The sequence below is a fragment of the Corylus avellana genome, chromosome ca6, assembly GCF_901000735.1.
Source record: "Corylus avellana chromosome ca6, CavTom2PMs-1.0".
NCBI lineage: Eukaryota > Viridiplantae > Streptophyta > Magnoliopsida > Fagales > Betulaceae > Corylus > Corylus avellana.
The window spans coordinates 8,317,174-8,332,083 of NC_081546.1; the positions used below are offsets into that span (position 1 = coordinate 8,317,174).

Consider the following 14,910-nt stretch of genomic DNA (forward strand, 5'->3'; position numbering starts at 1 on the left):
ATTAACTTGATAATAGAGTTGATTTAGATAGATGAGGAATCCTGATAATGACAAAGGATCGTAGACTGCTCAAATCTGTCCCAATCAAGGATAAAGCAGAACCCAATGGGCAATGGGACAAGAGGATCAGCAATCAATTCAAGGTACTTGATTAGCAATAAGACTTTGAAATTTATTAAGGTTTTATAAATGAAATGATTGTATATCTAATCAATCACTTAAAACCAACTCATTATAATTCCACTATTGAAATAAACGTTACCAATTTAGAAGATAAACACCCATGAACGTACAACAAATGGTCAAGTACTGATATTTTGTGTTAATTCTTGACCTTGATATGTTAATTTGTCTGGTACGTGGAAGATCCGAATATGCTATAGATGTCTAATTAAATTAATAGACAAGCGTTGATAATTTGTAGAAATCCTTATTATATTAAGAACTTATGACAAGCTAGCGATCCTTCTACACATATTTCTAATGCGTGTTCTTCACATATAATAATTGTTTTAAGAATGTTTTTGCTCCTTCAACTATATTACGTACGGGGGAAGATTGTTGGATTGAGAAATGCTACAGATACTTTTAAGTACGTGTTTATTTTTTAATATGGCAGTGAAAATCATCTTATCATATGTGGGGTTGAATCATTGGAAGAAGAAAACTTTACAAGCTAATATTTGTAGACTTGGTTTTGATTTACAATTTATTGAGGAACATAAACAAAATCAGACATGCTAGTCATCCTCGTACAGATCGAAGAGCAAATTTTGTAGCAAATCCATTGGGGGGTTAGAGTTAAGCTTTGGACAAAAGGCAAGTTTCGGTTTACTGCTAGAAATGTTGAGCTTTGCTGCTCTTGGGGTATTGATAAGGGCGATCTTGATTTAGCTTGTTTGGCTGTCATGTGTTGTTGGTAAATATTTTGGGGTACTCATCAAATTTTTTTTTTTTAAAAAAAAAAAATTATGGTTCTTAATCCTTCATGCTCTAGTGTCCTGCCAACCGAACATGATATAAGAAGGTTGCACAGTGGTTAACACCAAGTCAGGCAAAAAGGCCAATCTAGCCCATCATAAGAAATAATATGTTTCTATCATGTCAAAAAAAAAAAAAAACAAGGAAATGGAGTGATTTCCGGTTTATACAAGTAAAGGAATTCAAATGAATGATAAGTAAGGAAATCAATAGGCTTGTTGTCCTCTCCAATCTCTTGATTTATGGAATTGGTGGATGAGCGAGATCACTATCTCTAACAACCCCCGCAAGCTTAAAGGGGTGCAACCACCTTAAGCTTGTCACGTAGCATACAAAACCAAGAGGATGTCAAGCCTTTGATGAAAGCATCAGCCAATTAATTGGTGTGAGCATGATAAACGAGATTAGAAGCAAGTGCAAGGGCATCAATAGTGTTGGAGGAGCGGGTGCCGGGTAATGTACTATTCAATACTCAACCTCCTAGGCAAGACAAGGTATGATCAACCATCCCTTTAAGGAGATTTTGAGCCACACAAACCGCCTCTCAACCCTCTCCCTCTCGACCTCTTAACCTTTTATTTATTTTTTTTTTATTTTGGTGGGAAACTTCACTTTACACCGTTGAAGTATCAGACATTTTGAGAAGACCCTCCTAAATTTTAAAAACTCTCAATTTTCATTCCATGAACTTTCAATTTGATACAATGCACCCTCATCATCCACTAGTTTTAAAACGTAAAAAAGTGATAAAATGACCATTATATCTCTGACTTTTAAAAAAAATTTCAAATTTACATTTAATTTCAAATTACAAATTAAAAAGAAAATAAAGTTATTATTAAAAAAAAAAAAAAATCACAAGATTACCCAGTGTTGGGTAACCTTGTGACCTTTTTTTTTCTTCACTTTTTTTTTTGTAAAAAAAAAAAAAAAAAATCAAATCGAATGGTAATTTGGTCTTTTTAGGGGTTTCTATTAGGGTTTAACGGAAAAAAATTGACGGAGGAGTAAATCACATCAAATTTAAAGTTTGAGTGGTGAAATTTAGGAGAGTCTTCTCAAAACATGTGGTAGTTTATAGGTCTTTTGTGAAGTTTCATCTTTTTTGTTTTTTGTGTTTTCTTCTTACAAGTGCAATAAAAATAATATTGGAAAAACTTCACTTATTATCCTTAATATTTAATTACTTTTACAATCATAACCTTAATCTTTAAAAAAAATAAAAAATGTCAATTTAAATTACCAACTTTCAGAAGAAATAATCCAGCCACCCACAGCCAATGCCATGGCTAAGTTGGGTATATATATATATATATATATATATATATGAAAGAAATATAATTACATGTTTTAAGTTATTTTTGTTATTTATTTAACAGAAAGACAAAAATTATCGACTTAATTTTAAATTTATCAAATTAGTCACATGTTGGTTTCTCATCATTTTTAAACCAGAATTAAAATACTTTACCTTTTCAAATTACCAACCCAATGATAATCTACTTTCTTACTATCAATTGCGACAATTTACCCTTCAAAATACCAAATAATGACAATATACTCACAATTTTAACAAAATGACGAAATTATCCTTACTAAAATAAAAACAAAAATATTAAAATTTATTTATTTTTTCAAAATTTTGTACTGATATTTTGTGTTAATTCTTGACCTTGATATGTTAATTTGTCTGGTACGTGGAAGATCCGAATATGCTATAGATGTCTAATTAAACTAATAGACAAGCGTTGATAATTTGTAGAAATCCTTATTATATTAAGAACTTATGACAAGCTAGCGATCCTTCTACACATATTTCTAATGCTTGTTCTTCACATATAATAATTGTTTTAAGAATGTTTTTGCTCTTTCAACTGTATTACGTACGGGAGAAGATTGTTGGATTGAGAAATGCTACAGATACTTTTAAGTGTTTATTTTTTAATATGACAATAAAAATCATCTTATTATTATATGTGGGGTTGAATCATTGGAAGAATAAAACTTTACAAGCTAATATTTGTAGACTTGGTTTTGGGTCTACAATTTACAATTTATTGAGGAACATAAACAAAATCAGACATGCTGGTCATCCTCGTACAGATCGAAGAGCAAATTTTGTAGCTAAACCATTGGGGGGTTAGAGTTAAGCTTTGGACAAAAGGCAAGTATAGGTTTACTGCTAGAAATGTTGAGCTTTGCTGCTCTTGGGGTATTGATAAGTGGATCTTGATTTAGCTTGTTTGGCTGTCATGTGTTGTTGGTAAATATTTTGGGGTATATATATATATGGTTCTTAATCCTTCATACTCTTGTGTCCTACCAACCGAACATGATATAAGAAGGTTGCACAGTGGTTAACACCAGGTCAGGCAAAAAGGCCAATATTCTAGCCCGGCCATCATAAGAAATAATATGTTTCTATCATGTACAACTAACAAGGAAATGGATTGATTTCTGGTTTATACAAGTAAAGGAATTCAAATGAATGATAAGTAAGGAAATCAATAGGCTTGTTGTCCTCTCCAATCTCTTGATTTATGGAATTGGTGGATAAGCGAGATCACTATCTCTAAGAGCCGCCTGCAAGCTTAAAGGGGTGCAACCACCTTAAGCTTGTCACATAGCATACAAAACCGAGAGGATGTCAAGCCTTTGGTGAAAGCATCAGCCAATTGGTGTGAGCATGATAAATGAGATTAGAAGCAAGTGCGAGGGCATCAATAATGTCGCACCATAATGTTGGAGGAGCGGGTGCCGAGTAATGTACCATTCAATACTCAACCTCCTAGGCAACACAAGGTATGATCAACCATCCCTTTAAGGAGATTTTGAGCCACACAAACCGCCTCTCAACCCTCTCCCTCTCGACCTCTTAACCTTTTTTCTTTTGGAAACTTCACTTTACACCGTTGAAGTATCAGATGTTTTGAAAAGACTCCCCTAAATTTCAAAAACTCTCAATTTTACTCCATGAACTTTCAATTTGATACAATGCACTCTCATCCACCATTTTTAAAACGTAAAAAAGTGATAAAATAATCATTATACCCTTGACTTTTTAAAAAAAATTCAAATTTACCCTTAATTTCAAATTACAAATTAAAAATAAAATAAAGTTATTATTAAAAAAAAAAAATCACAAGATTACCCAGGGTTGGGTAACCTTGTGACTTTTTTTTTTCTTCATTTTTTTTTTTTTTAAAAAAAAAAAAATTGAACAGTAATTTGGTCTCTTTAGGGGTTTCCATTAGAGTTTAACGGAAAAAAATTGATGGAGGAGTAAATCACATCAAATTTAAAGTTTGAGTGGTGAAATTTAGGGGAGTCTTCTCAAAATACGTGATAGTTTATGGATCCTTTGTGAAGTTTCATCTTTTTTGTTTTTGTGTTTTCTTCTTACAAGTGCAATAAAAAAAATATTGGAAAAACTTCACTTATTTTCCTTAATATTTAATAACTTTTACAATCATAACCTTAATCTTAAAAAAAAAAAAAAAGAAAGAAAGAAAGAAAAAAAAGTCAATTTAAATTACCAACTTTCAGAATAAATAATCCAGCCACCCACAGCCAATGCTATTATTAAAAAAAATAAAAAAAAATTATGAAAGAAATATAATTACATGTTTTAAGTTATTTTTGTTATTTATTTAACGGAAAGACAAAAATTATCGACTTAATTTTAAATTTATCAAATTAGTCACATGTTGGTTTCTCATCATTTTAAAGCGAGAATTAAAATAAGTTAAAGTTTACTTTATCCTTTCAAACTACCATCTCAATGATAATCTATCTCTTAAACTATCAATTGCGACAATTTACCCCTCAAACTATCAAATAATGACAATGTACCCATAATTTTAACAAAATGACAAAATTACCTTTACTAAAATAAAAACAAAAATATTAACTTTTTTTTTTTCAAAACTTTAAGGGTATTTTTGTTTATTGAAAATTCTATAGAGGTAATTCCGTCATATTACTAGCATTAGGGGTACATTATCATTGTTTTGGTAGTTTTTGGATAAATTATTGTAATTGATAGTTTCACACGTAAATTATTGGTAGTTTGAAGGAATTAATTGAACTTTATCCATTAAAATAAGTCAAAACCGAACGAATCCCAATGGTGGATTGGATTCCGTATTCGAGCACCGAGAGCCGAGTTGCAGCACTTGACGAGTCATGCCAATTTCAACTGAATAAAAGCTCGGAATCTCTGCAAAGCAACCATTTTCGTGTTTTTCACCTCGCCAACGTTGAACTATCTCGGTCTATATATTGCTGTATTCTCTGCAAGTCCACGAGTCGCTCTCGAGCAATGTCTTCTTCCTCCTCATCTTCTCCATCCACAAGCGACGAGGAAACTCTCCGGCGCAGCCGAATTCTCAAGAGCAAGCTATACCTTGACGTTCCTCTCCCAAAGGTAAAATTCTAGGTTTATATGGAATGTTTTTATGTGTTCTTGAATTTTGTTATTGGACTAAGAGTTTTGATCAATCAGGTTCCAATTGTTTACTCGGCGTCGTACGATATAGCTTTTCTTGGCATCGAGAAGCTGTAAGAATTTTGAATTTCAATTTCTTTTTACTCTTTGCTGTGTTTTGAGATTTGTAACGTATTTGATGTTTGCTTAGTGAGTTTTAGTGGTTTTGAGGGGTTTTGTTATTTGAATGCATTATATGCGATTTTAATTGCAGTCTTAATCAGTTAAATTTTTTTTTTTTATTTTTCTTTTTTATCTCTTGTTTCTAGTGAGTTATGTTGCACAAATTGAGGCAAACTTGGATGTTAATGGTTGAATAAAATCAGAAAGGGGTAATCATCACGTTAAGTATTTTGTTACATGCTCAATTTTCTCAAGCACGTAACATGATAATTTTGGGTAGGTTCTTAGAGAGAACTGGCATCTTAACAAATTACGTTGTCAAATAGAATTTCCACAATAATTTTATTAACATTCTGAAGTCTTTAAATAGACATTTACAATTAGAAAAGATAAATGACACCCAACTAATGATAAACCTAATTTTAAAATAACAATGACAAAAGTCATCCAAATCCTAAAACAAGAAAAACTAATATGAAAATGCCCACTAATCCTTACTAAATGAAAAATCCTACTCTAGCACAACTTCGAAGCCTATCTCACCCTAATTCCCTCTGTAACATTCCTTTCATGGATAACTTCAAGAAGCGGTAGGTCATTGTGGTGGACAGATGTTGCATGTGTAAAAGAAATGGGGAGTCCGTGGACCATTTTTTTCTTCATTGTGACTTGGCTTATGCCATTTGGATTGCTTGCTTTAGTCGTTTTGGACTATCTTAGGTTATGCCTAAACTTGTGGTTGATCTGTATGCTTGTTGGTGGACTTCTAGTAGTCCACGGAGTGCTACTGTGTGGAAGATGGTGCCTACATGCCTTTTATGGTGTATATGGAGGGAAATGAATGACAACAATTTTGAGGATTGGGAAAGGACATTGGAGGAGATTAAGTCTTTATTCTTCAAAAATTTGTATTTGTGGACAACTACTTATGTAGGCAGGAGTATCATTCACTCCCGCCATGCGACAAATATGTTTCTTAGCTTGCAAGCACTTTAAAATTTCATATTTGTGCTTAGGGAAACACCAACAAAGCCATCGGCTTTCTCTATGTAACAACTCAGGAAAAATGCTGGCTTATCACCCCAAAATGAGTACTTAATTTGAAACTTTCCTAAAATCACTTATAAAGTCTATTTTTACTAGTAAGTAAGCAATATGGGACTTAGCATCCGTGAGTGTCTTTATAAACCACCCACTCTATGTGGACTACTCATCTTCCCAATATAGGACGGGGTGCTTCCAACTCCCCCCCTTAAACCCTTAACGTCCTTGTCAGGGCCACATCATGTAGTGCTCCAATACCATATAGTGTTACTAGGTTGCTCTGGTAGTAAGTAAGCAATGTACAACATAGCACCCATGAGTGTCTTTATAAACCACACACTCTATGTGGACTATTCATCTTTCCAATATAATTTGGGTGTTACACTATCAGCTCATCAATTGGTAAACCTGCAATAGACTAATCTTGATCCTGGCCTAGCAAAGCAGATGCAAGATGCATGTTAGTAGCCATTCCCAGCAGACGTCCAGTTTCCTTTCCCATTGCAAGTTGATCACCTATAATCATTTTCACATTCACTCCAAGATTTAAATCCCTTAGTGTCCCCGCATTGTCATGCCTAGGTGGGTTCAAAGAGAGACATTAAACTAATGAATTACCGCACCCCCCCAGCACTCTCTTTCCTTCCTTCTGGAACTTCCTGGTATGCTACAGCAAGAGATCGTAAGCCTTGCTCTGCACTCTTATCGATCACAGCATGAACTCTATGCTCATTGTCCGACTTATTATGGGCAAGGTCTAGAATTTGTTCCGGTGCAGCTTAGCTGGCTCTCTGCATTTTACCATCACGGTCAATATAAGTCAATACTGTTTGCTATCCTTGGGATTAAAAGGGAGGAAGTGTACTGCTTGAATGCCATCACATGCCTTCTTTGGATCAGCCAACATCCCAACTATAGCAGAATCAATTGCATCTTGATTTTCCACGCTAGAGGCTCGAGCTACCATCAGAACAACGGTATCTCCATCTACTCCTTTTGCAAAAACCTCAGCAAGAGCTTTGCCCACAGTAAGCTTGTTCAATGTCAAAGTTCCAGTCCTGTCACTGCAAAGCACTTCCATGCCTGCCATCTCTTCAATTGCTGTCATCCTCTTTGAGATAGCTCCCTGCTGAGATAATTAATGAGAACCAATAGCCATTGTCACTGACAGAACTAGCATGGCTATTGGAATTCCTCCAGTTAGAAGCACAAGAAGATTGTTAATTCCTGGGTGGTATTGCCAGTCTTGAATGGGATGCATAACAATAATTTCTATAATCATCCCCACAACATCATGCTCACTCCATCTTCCATCTTGAAAAACCAAGTTTAATACTGATAATATTGTGTTCAATTTTGATTTTTTTCAAAAGGTTTTTTTTTTTTTTTTTGGTGTGTTTGGTTTAATACCAACTCTTTGTCGGGATGAACAATACGGAACTTTTAAAACTGTTTAACTTGTTTTAAAAATTCTAATTTCTTGAGGCAAAGGTCAGTACTTGTGAACTCTTGGAATTGCTAAAAACTTAGTAAATTGATTTTTTTTGCATTGAAGGCATCAGTCTTTTGAGGTTCATGTTAACAAGCTGCCTGCCTCATTTATCTTGTGGAGATTGAACGCAAGTCCTAGTCTAGCAGTTCTTATATGTTAAGCTTTGTTAGGCAGGAAAACAAATAATGGTGGCTCCTATCATCTTGATCCCTTGACATACATCAGATCGGAAGCTAAGTCATTCTATTCTAAGAATATGACAATTTTACTCGAAAAACTTTTGGTATGTGAACTGTGGGTTCTCTTATCAGTTATCACAATCTATCTGTAATACCATGGTCCGTTAAATATCATTTTTATGAGCTTCAGTACAATGCTTCTTAAGGTATTATTGTGCTAAATAGGTTTATTACTTGTGGCCCTAAATGGTAGAAATTATGTCATGGTTTTGCATGATCTTCTGTGACTATAAATTGGTGAGCTATTGCTGGCCATTGAAAAAAATATGAGTTTCCGTATCTTTGGTGTTAAGTGTTGGACTGGATCCAAGTTGGTAACCATAATCTTGGCCTTGATTATATATGTAATTTATGTAGGCACCCATTTGATTCATCTAAATGGGGTCGCATATGTCAATTCCTCATCTCTGATGGTGCTCTGGACAAAAAGTGTATTGTTGAGCCTCTGGAAGCTTCAAAGGATGACCTCCTTGTGGTAATGTCCATAGTATCATTGACACTAGACCTACCAAATACTTTAAATCATGCTACTGTATATTCTTCATTTTCTTTTATATTGGTGTTGTTACTTGATATCTGTGAATTGAGCAAAAAGCAGTCGTTGGGATGACCTATTAATGTAAGACAAGTAGCATGTGTGACTTTCACTATCCATATGCTAGCTGATCAGTTATTGTTGAACAGGTACATCCAGAATCGTACTTGAATAGTCTAAAGAGCAGTGTAAATGTTGCCAGGATAATTGAGGTAATGTGTCACTCCTTGAGTCTAATTTATCATCTATACATGCTTTCTTAGAGAGATTATTAGCTTGTACTGAATATCACCTGCTTTTCCTGAATCTACTGAAAATAAAAAAGTAATATGGTCTTTCCACAGGCAGCTCCCTAAAAGTCATGAACCTAATAGAAAAATAATGTACCAGTATGGTGCTAGGTGAAAGACTACAAAATGGTTGTTTTGGTTCCCATACATCTTTCATAACCGAGGTTTTTGTAGTTGAAGACTGTTCTTTCTTATTCGTTAAGATCATTGTCTAATCTGAACTACTACACTATAGGTCCCTCTTGTTGCACTACTTCCCAACTGTCTTGTGCAGCAGAAAGTTCTTTGCCCATTTCGCAATCAGGTAAAGTCCTTATCTAACTTTGACTTTTCATCATTTATTTGTTTTTGGGGAAATTTTACTTACCCTCTTCAACTATCAAGCAATTAGCAATTTCCCCCCTAAACTTCAAAAATTGCAATGTGGGGTTTCAATTTATCAGCCTCTTTTGTTATGATTTTCTGTTAAATCCTAACTAACGAAGTAAGTACCCAAAATACCTCCTTTATAAAATAAAAAATTCAAAAAAAAAAAAAAAAAAAAACAGAAGGAAAAGAAAAAGAAAAAGAAAATGACCCACAGTGTGTCTTGGGTCTTGAGTGACCCATGGCATGTCCGTGGGTCAGTTTCTTCTCTTTTTTTTTTTCTTTTTTTTTTTTGAAAAAAAAAATCTGAATTTTTTACTTTTCTTTTATATATGTATTTTTTTGAATTTTTATTATAGTTTCATTTTTATATATTTTTTAATTTAAGGGTATAATTGTATTTTATAAATTTATAGGGGTAAAATGAATATTTTACATATTAGTTGTTTAAGTTAACGGTAGGTAGTAACTGAAAGGGTTGATATATTAGAAACACATATTGCAAATTTTTAAAGTTTAAGAAGATCATTGTAAATCACGTGGTAATTAGAGGGGGTAAGTAACGTTTCCCTTTTATTTTTTCCTGCAGAGTAGGGTTATGTAGATCATATGCATTACAGGTGGGAGGGACTATTTTGGCAGCAAAGCTTGCAAAAGAGCGAGGATGGGCCATCAATGTTGGAGGAGGTTTTCATCATTGTTCTGGGGAAAAAGGAGGTGGATTTTGTGCTTATGCAGATATTTCTCTTTGCGTGCACTATGCCTTTGTACAGTTAAATATATCAAGGTACCAGAGTTGCGGTTAAGGTGAAATAGATGCAAACCTTGCGATTATCAGTTGGGAATGTGAACCTCAATTTTGGATTAGATTTTGAGAGATGGGATCTTTCATTTCTTGTCTTGTTACAGGGTGATGATAATTGATCTTGATGCACATCAAGGAAATGGCCATGAACTGGATTTTGCCGGTGACAGTATGGTTACTTATTTGTCCCCGTGGTGGTTTAGTTTCACTCTCTTTTGTGATGTCAATGATAGAATTTTTACAAACAGGACGAGTCTATATTCTGGATATGTACAACCCGGGAATATATCCATTTGTAAGTTGCCTGCTTTAGTTGTTATTACTATTTATTTGCTTACTTTAAGGTGCTAGCTATCATGCAGGAGTAGTCTTTAGGGGTTTTCAAGGGTAGAGGGAAATCATGAATCCTACTTTTGTGTAGCAAATTGTTTTCGTTGGTCTAGAAAATAGAAACATGACCTTTTCTTTCTTTCTTTTTTAATCCAAAAATATTTGTAGGTCTTTGTAATTAATTTGTCACGCCATCTGTTTTTATATTCCTGTTTGAGCATAAATATTATTTTGTATTGAATCATATCCTGATAACTCCTCTATGTTTGCATTTCTTTAAATCTTTTCGTTTGTTAGGATTATGAGGCAAGGAGATACATTGATCAGAAGGTTGAAGTAATGGTAAGCTGTGCTTTTCTTTTGGTAGAATTTGATTGTAGTTGTTGTTATTTTTCTTTTTTTCTAGGCCTACTATAATAGTTTTGTTTTCCTGAATGTCAATAGAGTGGGGCCACAACAAATGAGTACGTGAAGAAATTAGATGAAGCACTTGAGGTATAAAATTGTTCCTCCTGTCGTCAACATGCTTGGCTTCTTATTTTTTGCTTGATAGTAAACTCAATTTAAAAATAAAATAAAAAATAAATAAAATAAATAAATAAACCTTGTTATGTGCCACTATGTGGAGCTATTGGCCTATCAGTGTGTATCACTTGCATTTCATGTGCTGTCATGGTATATTCATGTCTTCCCCAAACCCCCTCGGTGTTGAGGTTGTGCCTGATATGGAGAGTCAGCTTTAAGTTTCAATTAATTTTATAAATGTATTTCTTGCATCTTTGAGAATTTTCTTAAGTGAATACTAGGTTGCTGCGAGAATGTTTGATCCTGAGTTGGTGGTTTACAATGCTGGAACTGATATTCTAGATGGTGATCCACTAGGCAGGCTGAAGGTAATTTGTCCTTTGACCTGTTTTGGTCTGCAAAAAAATTGAAAACTCTCTTAATTTCATTTGCCTGGTCATTCCTTTTAATTATTTCTTTATTTGTGTGTAAAAAACAAGAATTAAGTGTTTGGTGCAAAAGTTCTTACTGTTGTTTCTTCCATCGTTTTCCTATATTTTGCTTTATTTTGCAGATCAGTCCTAATGGGATTGCCAACAGAGATGAGAAAGTTTTTAGGTTTGCTCGTGAGAGGAACATACCTATTGTCATGCTCACATCAGGTTCTCTCTCTCTCTCTCTCTCTCTCTCTCTCTCTCTCTAGGCTCATTTTTGCAAAGAGTAATGCTACTCTTCACACTAGATTTTCACATAAGTTGATGTGATATATATATATCATTTAACCCTTAATTGTTTCAGGTGGTTACATGAAGTCAAGTGCCAGAATCATAGCAGATTCCGTTATAAACTTGTCACAGAAATGCCTGATAGATATGGGTAAGAATGGCGCATGAAGTGTTCATCACCTTGTGCTGGCACGTAGAAGGCTGAATTACCACCAAAGGATCCATGGTATGGGTTTATGCAAGTACGCATATGAAACGAGTTTGTGTAGCTGATCTCTATGCTTGTGTTTGTCAAATGTAAAAACGAGAAGAAAGGGATGTTATTGAGAGTATAGTAAATGAGTAATACTAAATAGTAAACACTACACCCCCATCCTACTGGGCGGATCTGGCTGTGCTCATCTGCCTAGATTGCTAAGTGTGTTTCCTTTACGGTTGTTAATGCCAAAAAATCAATTGCATTTCTCTCCCACTACTTTCTGACACTTCTTTAGTGAACATGAGCTACATCCAGAGACCACCTTTGTAAAAGCACCCACATCCTAGACAGCTTGTACTAATCCCTAAAGTTTTCTAGATTCACCTTCCTTTCTCAGGCACTGCGGAAAGCCTCATGCTCAGCGTAGTGCTGCTTAGATTCTTCACACAAGCTTACACACACAAAAAAAAAAAAGAGAGAAGGGAGGAAATAAAATAAACAAAAAAAAAAATCCTTAAGAAACCTTGAAAAAGCAAAATCAAATCTACAAAAACACTTCAAAAAAAATAAATAATAGGTAGTACTAGTGTTGGGTGTCAAAGGCATAACGGTAGTGAGTAGTAGCACCGAGGGGCAGAGGGAGTCAAAGTTGTGACGTGAGAGGGCCAATGGCTGTCGAATGAAATGAGAAATGAAAAAGACAAAGTAAAAGTGAAAGTATGAAACCCTAAACTTAAAGAAAAGAAGCATCTAACCTTCTAGTAATATTGAACGTCTTAACCTTAGCCGAAATGACGTCGTTTTGGTATTAAACAACAAAATGATGTCGTTTTGATATGCAATATTATTTATTTTTATATATATTAAGCATACGTGGAAGTGGTGAATTCCCCTGTGTAGCTCCACCCATGATATCCCCCATTACGGTCGGATAGTTGGAAGGGCTAGTTGGCGCCCTTGTTATGGGCTAAGACATCCACCCATAACAAGGGCAGAGCAGGTCGATTATTAACCGGCTCGCTTGAGTACTATTTTTAGAGAGGAAGTTGAGAAAAGTTAGAAAGAACATAAAATAAAATAAAAATGAGAAATAATATTTAAAGAAAGTAGAAAAAAGAATAAATAATATGTTGGAGTGTGCATTAAAAAATGAGTAGGTAAAGTAAATAATTTCATTTTTTATTAGTTAATATTTTACCTAACCTTGCTGAAAGGTGCCCTTGGCAAGACATTTTGTAAAATAATGTGAATTTTAGACTTTTAGTAGTTGCGGAAATAAAAAATATATTTCAAACTTCTTCTCTTTTTCTTTATTTTTTTCCCCTTTGGATAGGCTCTTATGAGCCCCTTAAAAAATAGAGAAATACTATAGTGCAATAAAAATATTATTTTTGGGTCATAAAAGTCCTAGGTGGTAAGAGATTACAGACCCATTCATAGTTGTTGTGGCTCCACCTATTAATGGAGTCTGTGACCTCTTGCCACCTAAAATTTTTATGGGCAAAAAATAATTTTTGTATTACACTACCACATCTCTAAAAAAAAAAAAACATGCCGGGCTATCTCTATAGGATTTGATGAGGGACAATTTTTCTGCCTTTAATACGATTCTTTTCACATCTTTATGGCAAAAATATGCCGAAGTTATCTGAAAAAAATAATAATAAATAAAAATAATTCAAATTCAGTGTCCTCTAATTTTCTGTCTCTTCCGTGTTTGATTACCTGTGGCTCTAGCTGCTACTAGGGCTGTAAATTAATAAGGTGCAATATACGAATTTAAAATAAAATTATTTGCCTAAAATTGAAAGTTTTAATTTCTTTAATTTAACAAGTCGAGTTACAATTAACTTATATAATCTTTTTATACACATATCTTGACACACAACATATTAAGACCAACAATTTTTAACATGATTCTCAAATTTGACATAATCCCACTATGAAATTAATGGTTTAAAATCGACGATCTAATCCGTTTAATTAAATTTATTAAATTAGAGTTGAACCCAGCATTTATACCCATCCCTCGTCACGACAAAAACCCAACATGTAATAAGGTTTCATTTCAGTATTTCGCAACCGTAGATTCCAAGCCAGATCAAGACGTTGTTTTGTATCCTGCCCAAAACAAAAATACAATAAATAAATAAATAAGGATTGATAAACGTTGAAAATGAGAAAATGGGAAAGTAGAACATTGCAACTTGCAAGAGGACCACATGTGAGGGTCCCAACAAAGCTCCTAAATGCTAATCCATATCTCACCGGACTCAAGCCTTCTTAACCAACCCAACTCCCTCCCATTCCTTCCTAATAAATTGTAGTAAAATTACTTTTATGGTGAATTTTTTTAATACTAAATAATATTATTAAAAAATTAATAATAAAATAAATAGAATGAAAAAGATTAAATTTAAATTTAATATTTTAAATTTTTTGAATATTAAACACACTTTTAAACCCCTCAAACACACATTCAAACAGACCCTTAAAAGAACATCACTAGGCTTCAACTTATGAATTTAATAATACTTCTCTTCTCAATAACTCTTTAATTCATAATTGTTTGTAAATTTCATTTACTAATGTTTAATTCTTGAGAAATGCTTGTTTATATGCATTAATACAATGTCTAGAAGTAGAATTTCTCTTTCACTTTTTATACTGTCTCATCTCACATCTAGACTCCATTGACTTCTTTTGTCTTTTTTCAAATTTAGCCTTAGCTAAGTATTTTTACAACTTATACAATGCATGCATTAATCTGCATAACTTAGTGAAATAAAAT

General features: G+C 33.8%; 1 protein-coding gene across 1 annotated transcript; it reads left to right on the forward strand.

The window, feature by feature from the left end:
• Positions 1-5,114: 5,114 nt before the first annotated feature.
• Positions 5,115-12,390, forward strand: LOC132183574 (histone deacetylase 2-like). The gene is made up of 13 exons (XM_059596898.1): positions 5,115-5,407; positions 5,486-5,541; positions 8,723-8,840; positions 9,050-9,112; positions 9,426-9,494; positions 10,177-10,343; positions 10,466-10,530; positions 10,610-10,656; positions 10,989-11,033; positions 11,136-11,186; positions 11,498-11,584; positions 11,770-11,857; positions 11,994-12,390. The coding sequence occupies exons 1-13, from the start codon at positions 5,303-5,305 to the stop codon at positions 12,086-12,088; spliced, it is 1,056 nt and encodes a 351-aa protein (XP_059452881.1). The 5' UTR covers positions 5,115-5,302; the 3' UTR covers positions 12,089-12,390.
• Positions 12,391-14,910: the final 2,520 nt, after the last annotated feature.